At 42.3% G+C, this 13,431-nt stretch overlaps 1 protein-coding gene across 2 annotated transcripts in view; it reads right to left on the bottom strand.

The window, feature by feature from the left end:
* ap2s1 (adaptor related protein complex 2 subunit sigma 1) overlaps positions 1-13,431 on the bottom strand; it is an 84,838-nt gene that overhangs the window by 69,812 nt on the left and 1,595 nt on the right. Inside the window, exons 3-5 of one of the 2 annotated variants that reach the window (XR_013791186.1) lie at positions 9,390-9,503; positions 6,109-6,168; positions 1,172-3,349 (exon numbers count right to left, since the gene is read on the bottom strand). Coding sequence is in view for 1 of the 2 variants with exons in the window: in XM_079515065.1 (XP_079371191.1) it covers positions 3,248-3,349; positions 6,109-6,168; positions 9,390-9,503 (276 nt within the window). In the remaining variant the exon portion in view is untranslated. Of the gene's footprint in view, positions 1-598; positions 3,350-6,108; positions 6,169-9,389; positions 9,504-13,431 lie in introns of those variants that run through there. The other variant, XM_079515065.1, reaches the window with a different exon arrangement.

Raw genomic sequence — 13,431 nt, 5'->3', positions numbered from 1 at the left:
TTGTGCATTACATTCACACACATTCATACACCGATTGCAGCGGAAGCCATGCAAGGTACCAACCAGCACATCGGGAGCAATTTGGGGTTCAGTGTCTTGCCCAAGGACACTTCGACATGTAGACAGGAGGAGCCGGGATTCGAACCGCCGACCCATGGATCATTGGACGACCTCCTCTACCTCTTGAGCCACAGTCGTAATTAATGTCAATGTGGGGGTCCTTGACATGAGAAAGTTTGGGAACCCCTGGTTTAAAGTAAGGTGAATAATCATGGACAGTGCATTAAAAAGCACCATGATTTTGATTCATTTCAGGCACTGCAAAGACTTCTTTAAATAAACCCATTTGAATAGAAATCATCTTAATCCATTCTGGACGGGAACCCCTTTGTGTTTTAACTAAGCATTATGTTATACTTTAGCTATTGAAAAATAGCAGATCTACAAGCTCGTGGCGCGCTACGAGCTTGTAGGTCTGCTATTTTTGAAAAATCATAAAAATGCGGCACAAATCTTTGAATATATATTCTTTCAGAGCGAACGTTTTTTTCATTTCGACGTCAGGCTAACCACAGAAATGCAAGACACGAGGCCAAGGTGTTCTTTTTCAACAGTTGTTTATATATCACTTCATTTGTTTTCATTATATACACTGAAAGGCATAAAATTAATTATAACGGGAGAGGAACACCTACAAACATACATCTTCAACAAGCTCACTGAGGGGGGGGAGGGGGGAGCAGTTCAGTACATCTACACTAATGCCAAATCATAATAAAAAAAAAAGAAAACGTACAAAAATTCCAACAATAGTAACATGTGTAACCCATTATAACTTCTCAACCTCCCCATAACTGGATGTAATTAAAAGATTAGGATTATGGAAGGTATCAACACAGGAAAACCTCAATTCTAAAGTGTTGTAATTCAGGAGGCTTCCACTGGGGGATTTAATTTAATTTCTGTACAAAGCCAATTTCATGATGCGCATTTTTCAGGGTGAAAATCATAATGATCCCGACAGAAACAGACGGGTGCAGTACTTAGTTCAGACAGTTTTTGGTTTAGACTAGTCATTTGGTTAGACCAGTCATTAGTCCTACAACTACAACCTATCTCAAACCCTCACCCTAACCTCCCACGGGGCAGCACACCTAAACCTAACCTTAACCCATGTCTAACCAATGACTAGTCTAAACTAAGTATGCACCCCAAACAGACCATACGGTGGGGCGGCAGGGTTGGAAAGGCTCTATGAAAAGTATGGAATGAACGCGTTTTTTAAGTTTCATACAATTACACATAATGCATGTAAACAACCATACCAAGCAAACTTCACAGTACTGCATTTACATAAAACACATACTATTATTTCCATCGACTAGATTGACCCGTCAGCTGTCGTTCCTAAATCTCTATGTGGGCATTTAGAGGCGATAGTGTAGTGTTAACATCAAACTGTTGAGTGGCATAGAATGACAGTATGACACCATCATTTAACCACTATAGCGGGTATGCGCGTGACATCATCAAACCAAGGACTGTCTAAAGAGGACGAGACGCGTGGAAGGAAAGAAACATGCGTAGTTGAGACCAAGGAAGCTGAACGCGGAAGTGTTGGCTGCATATAGCCCATTGCGCATGTTTCTTTCCTTCCATGGAGCACCATAAGCAACATGGCGTCGCCCGTACGGTCTTCGCGTCTCGTCCTCTTTAGACAGTCCTTGCATCAAACCAGGAAGTTATGCAGGAACGCCTACTGTGTGGCAAATAACCACTTTCTGGCCTCGACAGCCCATGCATCCACACAGAAAAGTCCTATCTGATTGCATTAAACAACGACGTTAAACAATATTAAACTCACTTTGCATGTTGCTTTGCCACTCGATGTGCCATTCACTTTAACCCATTCTGGGCGGGAACCCCTTTTGGTGTTAGCATTATGTTATGCTTTCGCTATTAAAAAATAGCAGATCTACAAGCTCATAGCGCGCCACCGAGTGGCGCGCTACGAGCTTGTAGGTCTGCTATTTTTGAAAAATCAAAACGACTGACATGGTAACATAGCATGCACATACCCTCTATACTTAGTTGCCGAAAAACCTCATCTATAAAAGGTAAATACTATAGCTTGTAGTTCTGTAAGTAAATAATTAAGCTTTACTCTAGCATCCTGGGAGCTGCTTTAGTTGTACTGTGAAGCCTCTACATCGGTCCAATGTACTGGAACCAGGACCAGAGAACACAGCGACATCGTTTGCGGGGGGTTGTCGTCACACAGCTGGTCCAGGCAAAAATAGTCTACACACACACATGGATGGAAGACGATACGACACACACATTCTACAGTAACCAACCAAAGAACAGCGCTGCTGCTGGCCAACAAAAATACCTAGCAAAATCGTAAAGGATCTGCACACCAACTGGCTCCCCCTCCCGCGAGCGGTGGGTCTTGAGGAAGAGGCTCTGTGCTCCAAACGGTCACGGTTGCATCCTGTCCTTCAAATGGGAGCTAGCTTATGTGCAAATATCTTATTTAGATTTTGTTTTTTTAAACACATGGATCATCACAGGTAATATCTCATACTCCAACGGTGTTAGTTTAGTTACATTAGTGCTATTGAATGAAGGCTGGGGTTCGTGATTAGGAAGATGAGGGGAGATCAATCTGTCAAAGATCCCATCAAGCTACATAGTAATCGAATACAAAGACTTAACTGGCATAATAGGGTGCAATATGGCTTAATATGAAATTAAGTCAAGCTGAATAAAACATTGATTGTAATTACTGTACTGTAGCTCATCGTGAAATGAAATGTTAAGTGCCGTAAACCTTCGACATATCGAAATATGCAACCTCTACACCGGGGCGAGTCGTTCAGTGCCGTGCACCACCACGGTCCTACGGTCGCCGGATGCAGTGAAATGGACACACACCATATATAGACTAATATATCGTGTCACTATAACTCGATATGATATATATATATATATATATACACACAATTCTACAGCTGAACATCCTAGAATGGTGCACTTTTCTGAACAACCCAATCCTCCCCCCAGAAGTTCTGTAAGGGGCGGAGCCAGCTCCATGGCAGCTGTACACACACACGCCGACGAATGAGGAGTCCTTTCCAGAATGATGTTGAAAAGGGGGCGAGGTTAGGTGAGGTGAGGTGAGGTGAAAGGGGGGGGGGCGGATGAGGGGGGGTATACAGGTAAATGACAGACATCTATTCGACCCCTATTCGAGTGATTGCAACATGAGGAGCTGCTTCAGGACCTTGGTCTGACTGGTCTCTCGGATCTCTCCGGCGAGGAACATCTCATCCACGACGGTGTACACCTGAGGGCAGAAGACAGGAGGAGGGAGCTGGTCAGGCGGTGAGGAGGACGACGACGCCGGGTGGAACGTTACGCTCCACTTTTTGTAATACTTTGTTGCGTGCCGTGTCGAAAATAAGACAATCTACTGGTGCACCGCAGTGCGACACGTTGCGAGCACTGCTATTAAATCCGGCATTACAGCTAAGCAATAATGTCAAACATATTTGAATGACTTTTTTTTGGCAGATTAGAAGCATGGGGACATGTAAAGCAGTGGTTCCCAAAGTGGGGTCCAGGGACCCCCTAGGGGTCCTTGAGGGAGTTCCAGGGGGTCCCCAGCTAACTGATAGTTAGGAACCAAAGTTACGGGTCTGTAACTCAGAATTAACATTGATTTTACATTATAAACTAGGGGTCATGATAGAGATAGAAATGCCATTAAATGGGGGTCCGTAGACTAATGCATGCAACACTGGCGGCGGTCCTTGAAATTAAACGGGTTTGAGAATCACTGCTAGAGCCGTAAAAATCTTCTCTTATGGGGGTCTCCTCTGGCATATCTTTTCAAATGGGGGTCCGCAGTTACTTTTCAGGACTCAAATTCAAAAGTAGCAAAGCTACAAGCTCAAGTGCATCTGCTACTTTTGATGCTTTTGTTTGCCGCTGTAGAATGATCACGTAAGGCATTCATCTGTAGAATGATCACGTAAGGCATTCATCTGTAGAATGATCACGTAAGGCATTCATTTATGGAGAAAAAAAACCTGCAAAAAGTTAGAACAGGGGTGGGCAACTGGCGGCCCGGGGGCCAGATGCGGCCCCCACCTTCACTTAATGCGGCCCGCATGTTAATATCAGAATACTGATAAGTATTGATTTCAGCTGTTACAATTCCAAACTCGCTTTAATTACTTCATGACTAGTATTAAATGACTATAGTACTTAATGACTAGTATTAAAATGTTATTGTCTTTGTGTCCAATGTAGTTTTGTTAACAGTTCATAAAGTTAACATAACTATAACTAAATGCATTTGAAATTCATTAAAAAAAAGGTTACTTTTCAGGATTCCAATTCAAAAAAGGCAAAAACTTATTCAGGTTTTCAATTCAATAGTAAAAAATAGCCGATCAAAACGGCGTCGCAGCGCGACGCGTTTTGAGCTTGTAGATCGGCTATTTTTGCTACGACAAACATTGCACTGTGGCCCCTCTGGAGTGAGAGTGGCCCTCTCCATCGTCAAAGTTGCCCACCCCTGAGTTAGAATATGGAGACATGGTTTCTGCCCGACAACAGTACGTTACGAGATCAGTCGTCGCTTTTCATCCGTCAACTCCAACGTGGCTAAAGTTCATGCGCTAAAGCGTGGGCGTTAACCCAGATGATGGGGGAGCACAGAGTAAACCTGGCAAGACGTCTATGCCTTTTTACTGTATCCTCACATTTCCTTTTTTTCTTTATGCAAAAGGTAACTTGCAAACATGGGCGGTATGGCGTTAAATGTGCAGTGCGTGGGCGGACGTTCAAACACACCGTCGGAACTCCGTAATTAGGAGTGAACGCTAACATAACGGCAGCGAGGTGTTAACCCATTTTGGGCGGGAACCCCTTTTGGTGTTAGCATTATGTTATGCTTTAGCTATTGAAAAATAGCAGATCTACAAGCTCATAGCACGCCACCGAGTGGCGCGCTACAAGCTTGTAGGTCTGCCATTTTTGAAAAATCGAAGAACGACTGACATGGAAACATAGCTTTTTCAGAAAACTGTCAGGATGTAGAAGACATTTTTAGAATCTGATCTCAGGTCAAAATGGGTTAAAACGGCTCAGAGTTTCATTCACAGGTCAGAAACGCACCCCTGCCTGCCAGATGTCGATGAGCATTGTAATAGAAGGTGTAATTATAAGCTACATACGTACCATTGCCATGGCACCACCATAAATAATCATGATGCATTCAAATAAAACACCAATGTAGTTTATTTTACCCACCCCCTTTGTCTTAACAGCACATTGTATACCATCAGGGCTCCAGTGTGCGACTTAATAGGTCGCATATGATACTTAATTTATTAACGTGCGAGTTAAAATGTAACTACTGCTAACTATTTTCAGCATGCGGCGATATGCAGGCTCTGAGAACATTCAGAAACCTTTGCCTTCACAATAAAAGCATGCAGCTTTCACAAGTTGGCCCATGAAGACAAGGAAAATGATTAAGAATTCGGTGGCATTTCACATTGCAAAAGATTTTTTTCCAAAATGTAAAAATATTATAATAAAGAATTAATTTGGATATAAATGGTAATGGAGATATTGTAAAAATTCAAGTCACTTTATTAATCCCAAAGGTTTGGACTGCATTTAATTTTCAACACAAAACCTTAAACTGACTTTCTGTGTGTGGAATATAAGTATTGCCTTTATTGACTGAGTGACTTTGTGTTGGGTTTACACTTGAAGTATAACCAGGTAGGTTGCTGTTTTTTACACAGTGACCTTTGTAGGGGGTTTTATGATTCAAACCTTTTAATGGTGGAAACCACTACATAAATAAATGGCGCCCGATGTGGGGGCATGATAAGGTCATGTATAAATACCACGCTATACAAAGAAGAAAATGGTGCTACCTAATTTGTGGTGGCGCTACCAAATGAAAAGGTAGGTGGCACCAGTGCTACCTGTGAAAAGGTTAGTCTGGAGCCCTGTACACTATACAACACACATGTAATCGTATGACTGAGAATTTTCACAACTCTGAAAAGAGCTTGGTCTTACCTTGTAGAAGTTAAACACAAGGTCCAACTCGCACACGTTGTGGAAATACTCGTTTAGCACCTGGTGAAGGAAGAAAGCACCACAGTTATCCATTCCATAGTGGATGACAGAACTGCTTTGTTTAATCCATTGAGACCTGGAACACATCCATGTCACGTTAGCGTTTAACCACATTAACCATTAACCCATTTTGGGCGGGAACCCCTTTTGGTGTTTTAAACATTATGTTATAATTTAGCTATTGAAAAATAGCAGATCTACAAGCTCATAGCGCGCCACCGAGTGGCGCGCTATGAACTTGTAGGTCTGCTATTTTTGAAAAATCGTTAAAATGTGCCTCAAATCTTTCCGAAAATTGTCATGATTTAGAACACTTTTTTTTTTAAATTTCGATGTCAGGCCTGAATGGGTTAAGAGTGGACGCAGCTAGGAATTATTATTACCGCTAAGGGAATGGATTCGTGACAAAGAGCCGGCCGGCCCTGCTGTGAAACCCACGCTACGGCGCAGTCAGTCAACCTGCAGTTCATTTCAATCTCAAGATGTGCCGAGAGTGAAAATATGAACGACTTATTAACCGAACGAGCTCACACTGCGCAACGATGTCACGTCACACGTGTAGGGCTTTCACTTCTGGTGACTAGTTAGCCTAGTTTACTAGTCGACTAGTTGTTAAACCCATTTTGGGCGGGAACCCCTTTTGGTGTTAGCATTATGTTATGCTTTAGCTATTGAAAAATAGCAGATCTACAAGCTCATAGCGCGCCACTCGGTGGCGCACTACGAGCTTGTAGATCTGCTATTTTTGAAAAATCGAAGAACGACTGACATGGAAACATAGCTTTTTCAGAAAACTGTCAGGATGTAGAGGACATTTTTAGAATCTGATCTTAGGTCAAAATGGGTTAACTACCCATTATGTAAAAAAAAAAAATATATATATATATATATATATATATATATTTTTTTTTAAATATATATATATATATTTTTAATGATATTTGTACATTTAAAAACTGTGTACAATGGTGACTATAATCTAGCATTCTAGCTGATCTTGAGGCCTACAAAAACAGGAGGGAAAACAAATGTTTTCTATTTTATTTATTTTTCTTATCAACTAGTCAACTAGTACCAGCAAGGTCGACTAGTGGATTTACTAGTGGAATAGTCGACTAGTTGCTTAAAGCCCTAGTAGTCACGTGTCCATTCCATACGTAAAGGGGGAAATGGAGGAGGCCTAGCATAGACCCCTGGGGGCCCGTGGTGGTGGTAACCGAAATTATATATAGGGTATAAGTGGGGTAAGATTGCACATGCTGACATGCATGCCCATTTTCATGTTTTGTGCAAGTTTTGGTTTAGAGTTTCAATTCATTTCAGTGTTTTTCCGATATTGTTTTCGACCAATCAATACGCTCATCATGCCCAGGCGACACATTTCAAGATCATAAATAGGCAGAGAGTGAGAGCAAACACAACAATTACCAATTTGGCCTGATTTAGTGATGTGTAGGAGAAGCAGGGAGACACTGCCACTTGCTGGTTCAAGAGGCTTTGTATTTCACGTCAGTGCTAACGTTTCGGTCTTTCGCCCTTCCTCAGGCATCGGATTAGTGATAAAAAAAACTCAAATTGAAATGGTATGAAATGTTGGACGCATAAGCTTTGACCGACACGGTCCAGTTGGCATGCAGTAGCAGTAGCATTCTAGGTCATGGGGATTCTCTTGAACAGAGTGTCAGGAATGGACTGTTTCTCTTCATGGCCACATTCCGCCTGTCCCCTTGAACACTGTGTGTGTGCACTGAGAGAGAGAGCTGTTCTGCCATTCCCAAACACAAACGTTTTCTATTTTATTTATTTTTCTTATCAACTAGTCAACTAGTACCAGCAAGGTCGACTAGTGGATTTACTAGTTGAATAGTCGACTAGTTGCTTAACCCATTTAGACCCGACGTCCAAAAAAAGAAAAAAAAAACGTTTTCTAAATCATGACAATTTTCTGAATGATTTGAGGCACATTTTAACGATTTTTCAAAAATAGCAGACCTACAAGTTCATAGCGCGCCACTCGGTGGCGCGCTTTGAGCTTGTAGATCTGCTATTTTTCAATAGCTAAATTGAAACGGTCCAGTTGGCTGTTCTGCTATTCCCAAACACAAACGTCACGGTCCCTCCATCTGTGCTTAGGTGTAAAGGTTCTGAAAGAACCCCTTTGAAAGCTTCCCCCAGAAAACACTGAATGTGAAGCCTTTTCAAATCATCACAAATGGTTTCAGCTTCACATTCTAACATGATTTTTTTTTTGAGTGGTGCAACCACTCCAAGGAACAGCAATGTCTGTGACGTTCAACTATGTGTGTGACGTTCAACTATGTGTGTGACTATGTTTGTGTGTGACGTTAATGAGCACCAGTACCAATGAGTACCAAAAGTGGCGCTGTTGTGCCAGAAACAGAGAGAGAGAGATAATGCTGCTGTTGCCTGCTAATGAGAGAGAGAGAGAGAGAGTGGGGGGGATTTGCACCAATCAGTTCACACGGGTGTGATTTTTAGATTTCATATTAGTTTATATTTTTTCCATATTCATTAAAACATTACCAAACTTACATGGTTATCCACATGAAACCCAGTGTCCCTTTTCTGGGCGTGTAATAATAGGCAAACATTTGGCGAAATACGTATGGCCCCAAATACACTCCCAAGCACATCACGATATGATGCAGCCTCATGTCTAGTGAATTATGTTACACTGGGCTATACGATGCTAGATGCTATGGAAATGTATTCAGTACAATCTTCATTTATTTATTTATTTTTAATCATTTTTATCCCACGATTTTGTAACCCATTTTTCACCCCTGTGATCCTGCGCTCTACACACCCTCCTCCGCCAACCTAGTCTCCATATATGGGGGACATGAGGAGAGCAACGGACTTGAACTCATGCTTCCTTCATGCCTGAGTGTTGCTCCTTTACACCTGACAGGGGGGAGTTTCCCTGGTTGGACGTAGCGCGTGGAAGGAACACGTTATTCTAACCAGTTCCTTTCCCCTCCATCAGGCGCCCCGGCTGGCCAGGGGGAGGCAGTTTAGAGACCACGATCTTCATTTAAGTCCATAGTTATCGAAATGACTCTGTGTGATAACTAAATGAATCAATTAATTAATACTACATGACTGTCTCTCCCCTCATTGAAAAATCAATCATTCCTCATACAATACAACATAGAATATGTCAAACTGTGTGTGTGTGCGCGTGCGTGCGTGCGTATTACCTCTACAAAGTTGTGGATCCCCTCCAGGTATGCCAGGTTATTGTCCGTCACATCCACGCAGATACAGAAGTACAAGCCAGCATAACGCCTGTAAATGATCTTGAAGTTCCTGAACTACAGAAGAAAAAGACAATGAAAGCATCTCAAACAGCAGGCATCAGTCCGTCTTAAAACAACAATAACAGTCGCTACACTTGAGGCTGAGGCAATTCTGCTCCAGGTAATATCTTTCTTACTTCTCCACAAACTTTAAGTAAGAATGAACCAGCTTGGGAAATAAAGCAATTTCATTATTTATGTACGCCAGTGGTTCTCAACCTATTCAGGTCGTGACCCCCCAAAATAATCATATTTGGGACACACACACACACACACACACACACACACACACACACACACACACACACACACACACACACACACACACACACACACACACACACACACACACACACACACACACACACACACACACACACACACACACACACACACACACACACACACACACACACACACACACACACACACACACCTGCTATTTTTCAATATCTAATGTTTAAAACACCAAAAGGCGTTCCCGCCCAAAATGGGTTAAGCACTTGGAGTTGAAGCATTCAATTTAGTTTGACTCTGTTCCACAGAATATTTTATTTTATTTATTTTTCCACCAGTTGTTGTAGTAGTTTGTCAATTACTTTATCCAAGACATGCGGTGCAGCAGTGTCTGAGGCCGATTCTAAAAGGAATTGCTTCTAAATAAGACAGTTTTCGGAAGAAAAACATTTTTTCTATATCAGTGGTTCTCAACATATTTCATGTCAAGGACCCCAAAAGTTATCTGTATTTGGCCGCCGACCCCCATCGGAAAATATGTAGTTCCAGGGACCCCCCAGAAGCAAAGATACAAGTTAAAAAGGTTCGCTCTGAAATAATATATATTCAAAGATTTGTGCCACATTTTCACTATTTTTCTAAAAAAAATAGCAGATACAAGCTCACGCTATGAGCTTGTAGATCTGCTATTTTTCAATAGCTAAATTATAAAATAATGCTTAAAACACCAAAAGGGGTTCCCGCCCAGAATGGGTTAAAATTATCTTAATCTTAACTGCAATTGCATATGCTAATAAAACACAACTCTATGCTTCCTAAGGATAATATGAGCATCAAAGCAATATTTTAAATACTTGTATTAATAATTTGTATTAGCATGTGCATTCCATATATTCCATAGGGCTGGACCACACAGACGTATGAAATCATCAACTTGCGAGTCGACAGGAGCAGTTCCTATTGAGTGAAAGATTCTCTATTCATGAAAGAAATAAAATATTTAAAGTGTTTTTAATTTTAGTTATAGAGGGCAAGTATAATGTTTTAAGGCCATATGTCATATTAGCCAGGGTTCCTTTTTTAAAGCTTTAACAGTTATTCAGATATCTTCACATTTGGCTTCATTAAGACCGTAACTACTACAGCATGAGTGATTGCAGAGAATTATTCAAAACGTATTCCAGTCATAATAACATTGATTTGTGTAGTTTGACAAAGATTATCCTCATTATGATAGGCTATAAATATGATAATCCCACTTGCAAACAATGTAGGAGTGTGCCAAAAACTACACACAGGCCGGCCACAGTGGAATGCGTTGTCGGGCTTCAGGAGTGTCTGGACTGTATGTGTACGTGTGTCACGCCCAGTAAAGTGTTGGGGCGGTGCACAATATTCAATAGTATTGCATTAATAGTATTGCATTAACACCTTGAGGGCTCGGGCCTATTTAATCCATAAATAAAATGTGCCCATCGTTTATAGCGCCCGGACCACTTTTACCGGCGGACCGGAAGTTGTTGTGAATGTCTGTGTAGCAGCTAACAATAGCCACACCACTCTAGAGTCGATCGACAACAACGGGAGGTAAGAATAAATCTATCGCGACTAGCGACTGGACCGCGGAGCGTCGTCTAACACAGGATCTTTTTTCATAATTAGACGGGATGATTTAGATCGCGAGTTATGAACGTTTTAAGATTTTCGTTGTCGTCCGCTAAACAGGCAGGGAACATTTTCGATGACGTGTCACTGTTGTGCAACACCGAGGATTGGGCAACAAGCGCTCCTAGGCTGTGGAGCGATGCGACCGGTTTTGATATCATTAATCTCCGTCTTGTTAATCAATCTCCGTCTCGGGCAACTGACCGTGGCACTTGAACTTGACGGTGATCTCCGTCTGGGGCCCTAAAACTGTTAACAGAGTGTTTTTGAAGATGTTTTGGGGGCATTGCTTGGGCTTTATTGATATAGTACACAGTAGTACAGACTACAGTATACAGACAGGAAATGGGGAGACAGTGACATGCAGCAAAGGTCGTCGGTATCGGGACTCAAACCCGCAACGGAAGCGAGCCATACGAATGAGGGACCTCATCACTTTGAACCCATTTAGACCCGAGGTCGATTCTACAAATGTCTTCTAAATCCTGACAGTTTTCTGATAAACCTATGTTTCTATGTCAGTGGTGCTCAAACAGTTTCATGTCAAGGACTCCCAAAAATATATGTAATAGACCGCCGACCCCCCATCGGAAAATATGTTGTTCCAGGGACCCCCCCCAGACACAAAGATACGAGTTAAAAACGTTCACTCTGAAAGAATATATATTCAAAGATTTGTGTCACATTTTCACGATTTTTCAAAAATAGCAGACCTACACGTACAAGCTCGTAGCGCGCCACTCGGTGGCGCGCTATGAGCTTGTAGATCTGCTATTTCAATAGCTAAATTATAAGATAATGTTCCAAAAGGGATTCCCGCCCAAAATGGGTTAAAATTATGTCTGCCAAGTAAGTTCTACTGACAATGCATGTTTAGACATGTATTTTTATGTAATGCATGTTTTAGGTTTCTTTTTTATATAATTTTATCCCACGATTTTGTAACCCATTTTTCACCCCTGTGTCAATTATCTAATGTGATCCTGGGCTCTACACACCCTCCGCCAACCTTGTCCCCATATATGGGGGACATGGGGTGAGCAACGGACTTGAACTCATGCTTCCTTCATGCCTGAGTGTCAAAGTTGCTCCTTTACACCTGACAGGGGGGAGTTTCCCTGGTTGGACGTAGCGCGTGGAAGGAAGTGGAACACGTTATTCCAACCAGTTCCTTTCCCCTCCATCAGGCGCCCCAGCTGGCCAGGGGGAGGCAGTTTAGAGACCAGGATTACTGCATGTTTTTTGTGAGGGTACCTACCCTAGGGGACACGGGGAGAACATGCAAACTCCACACAGAAAGGCCCTTTCGTCAACCCCGCCTCGGGTATGGGCACTGATGACGTGGAGGAGGAAACACGGCGCAAGCACCCACAGCGTCCCGAGCGGGAATCGAACCCAGGACCCTCTAGCTGTGAGGCGACAGCACTACCAACTATATAATATATAAGTGATAAGAGTCTATGATGGCCAAATTATTACTAGTAGTAAATTACAGTGATTTTCTTCCACACCACATTGCTCTGACTTGCGCTGTTACGATTGAGGTCATATTTTGTTATATTTGTGTCAGGAGTAGCCGTATGTCTGTGTGCTGTTCTGTTGACGACCGGTTATATATATTTTTGTCAGCTGAAACCTAGCCTGGAACTCACCTATGCTTTTTATGGCATAGGCAGCTCCCGGCAGGATCCGCCGGCAGAAACTATGCGCAGCTGCTAGACATGAGACTAATTAATTAGAGCGACAGAGAGAGAGAGGAGTGTGTGTGTGTATATGTGTGCGTGTGTGCGTCAATTTAACAAAGGTGCAGACGATCAGAAATCAGCAGAGAGTGAGTGATGTTTGCACTACTCTATGCCGAATTGAAGTGGACTCGGACCCAGACTTTTTTTTCCTCCCTGGAAATAAAAACGTCTGGGTTTCCGAGGCTAGGTGAAACCTGACAATGAAAGCTCATGAAATGTAGACGACCTAGTCGTTTAGAGGACCTAGTCACACGCTGCCTATAAGCCAATGGGAGTGTAGTATGATTGCCTGCCTC

This window comes from Electrona antarctica (genome assembly GCF_951216825.1).
Source record: "Electrona antarctica genome assembly, chromosome: 11".
Lineage (NCBI taxonomy): Eukaryota > Metazoa > Chordata > Actinopteri > Myctophiformes > Myctophidae > Electrona > Electrona antarctica.
The sequence above is the reverse complement of the archived record's forward strand: the minus strand, read 5'-3'. Positions and strand labels throughout refer to the sequence as shown.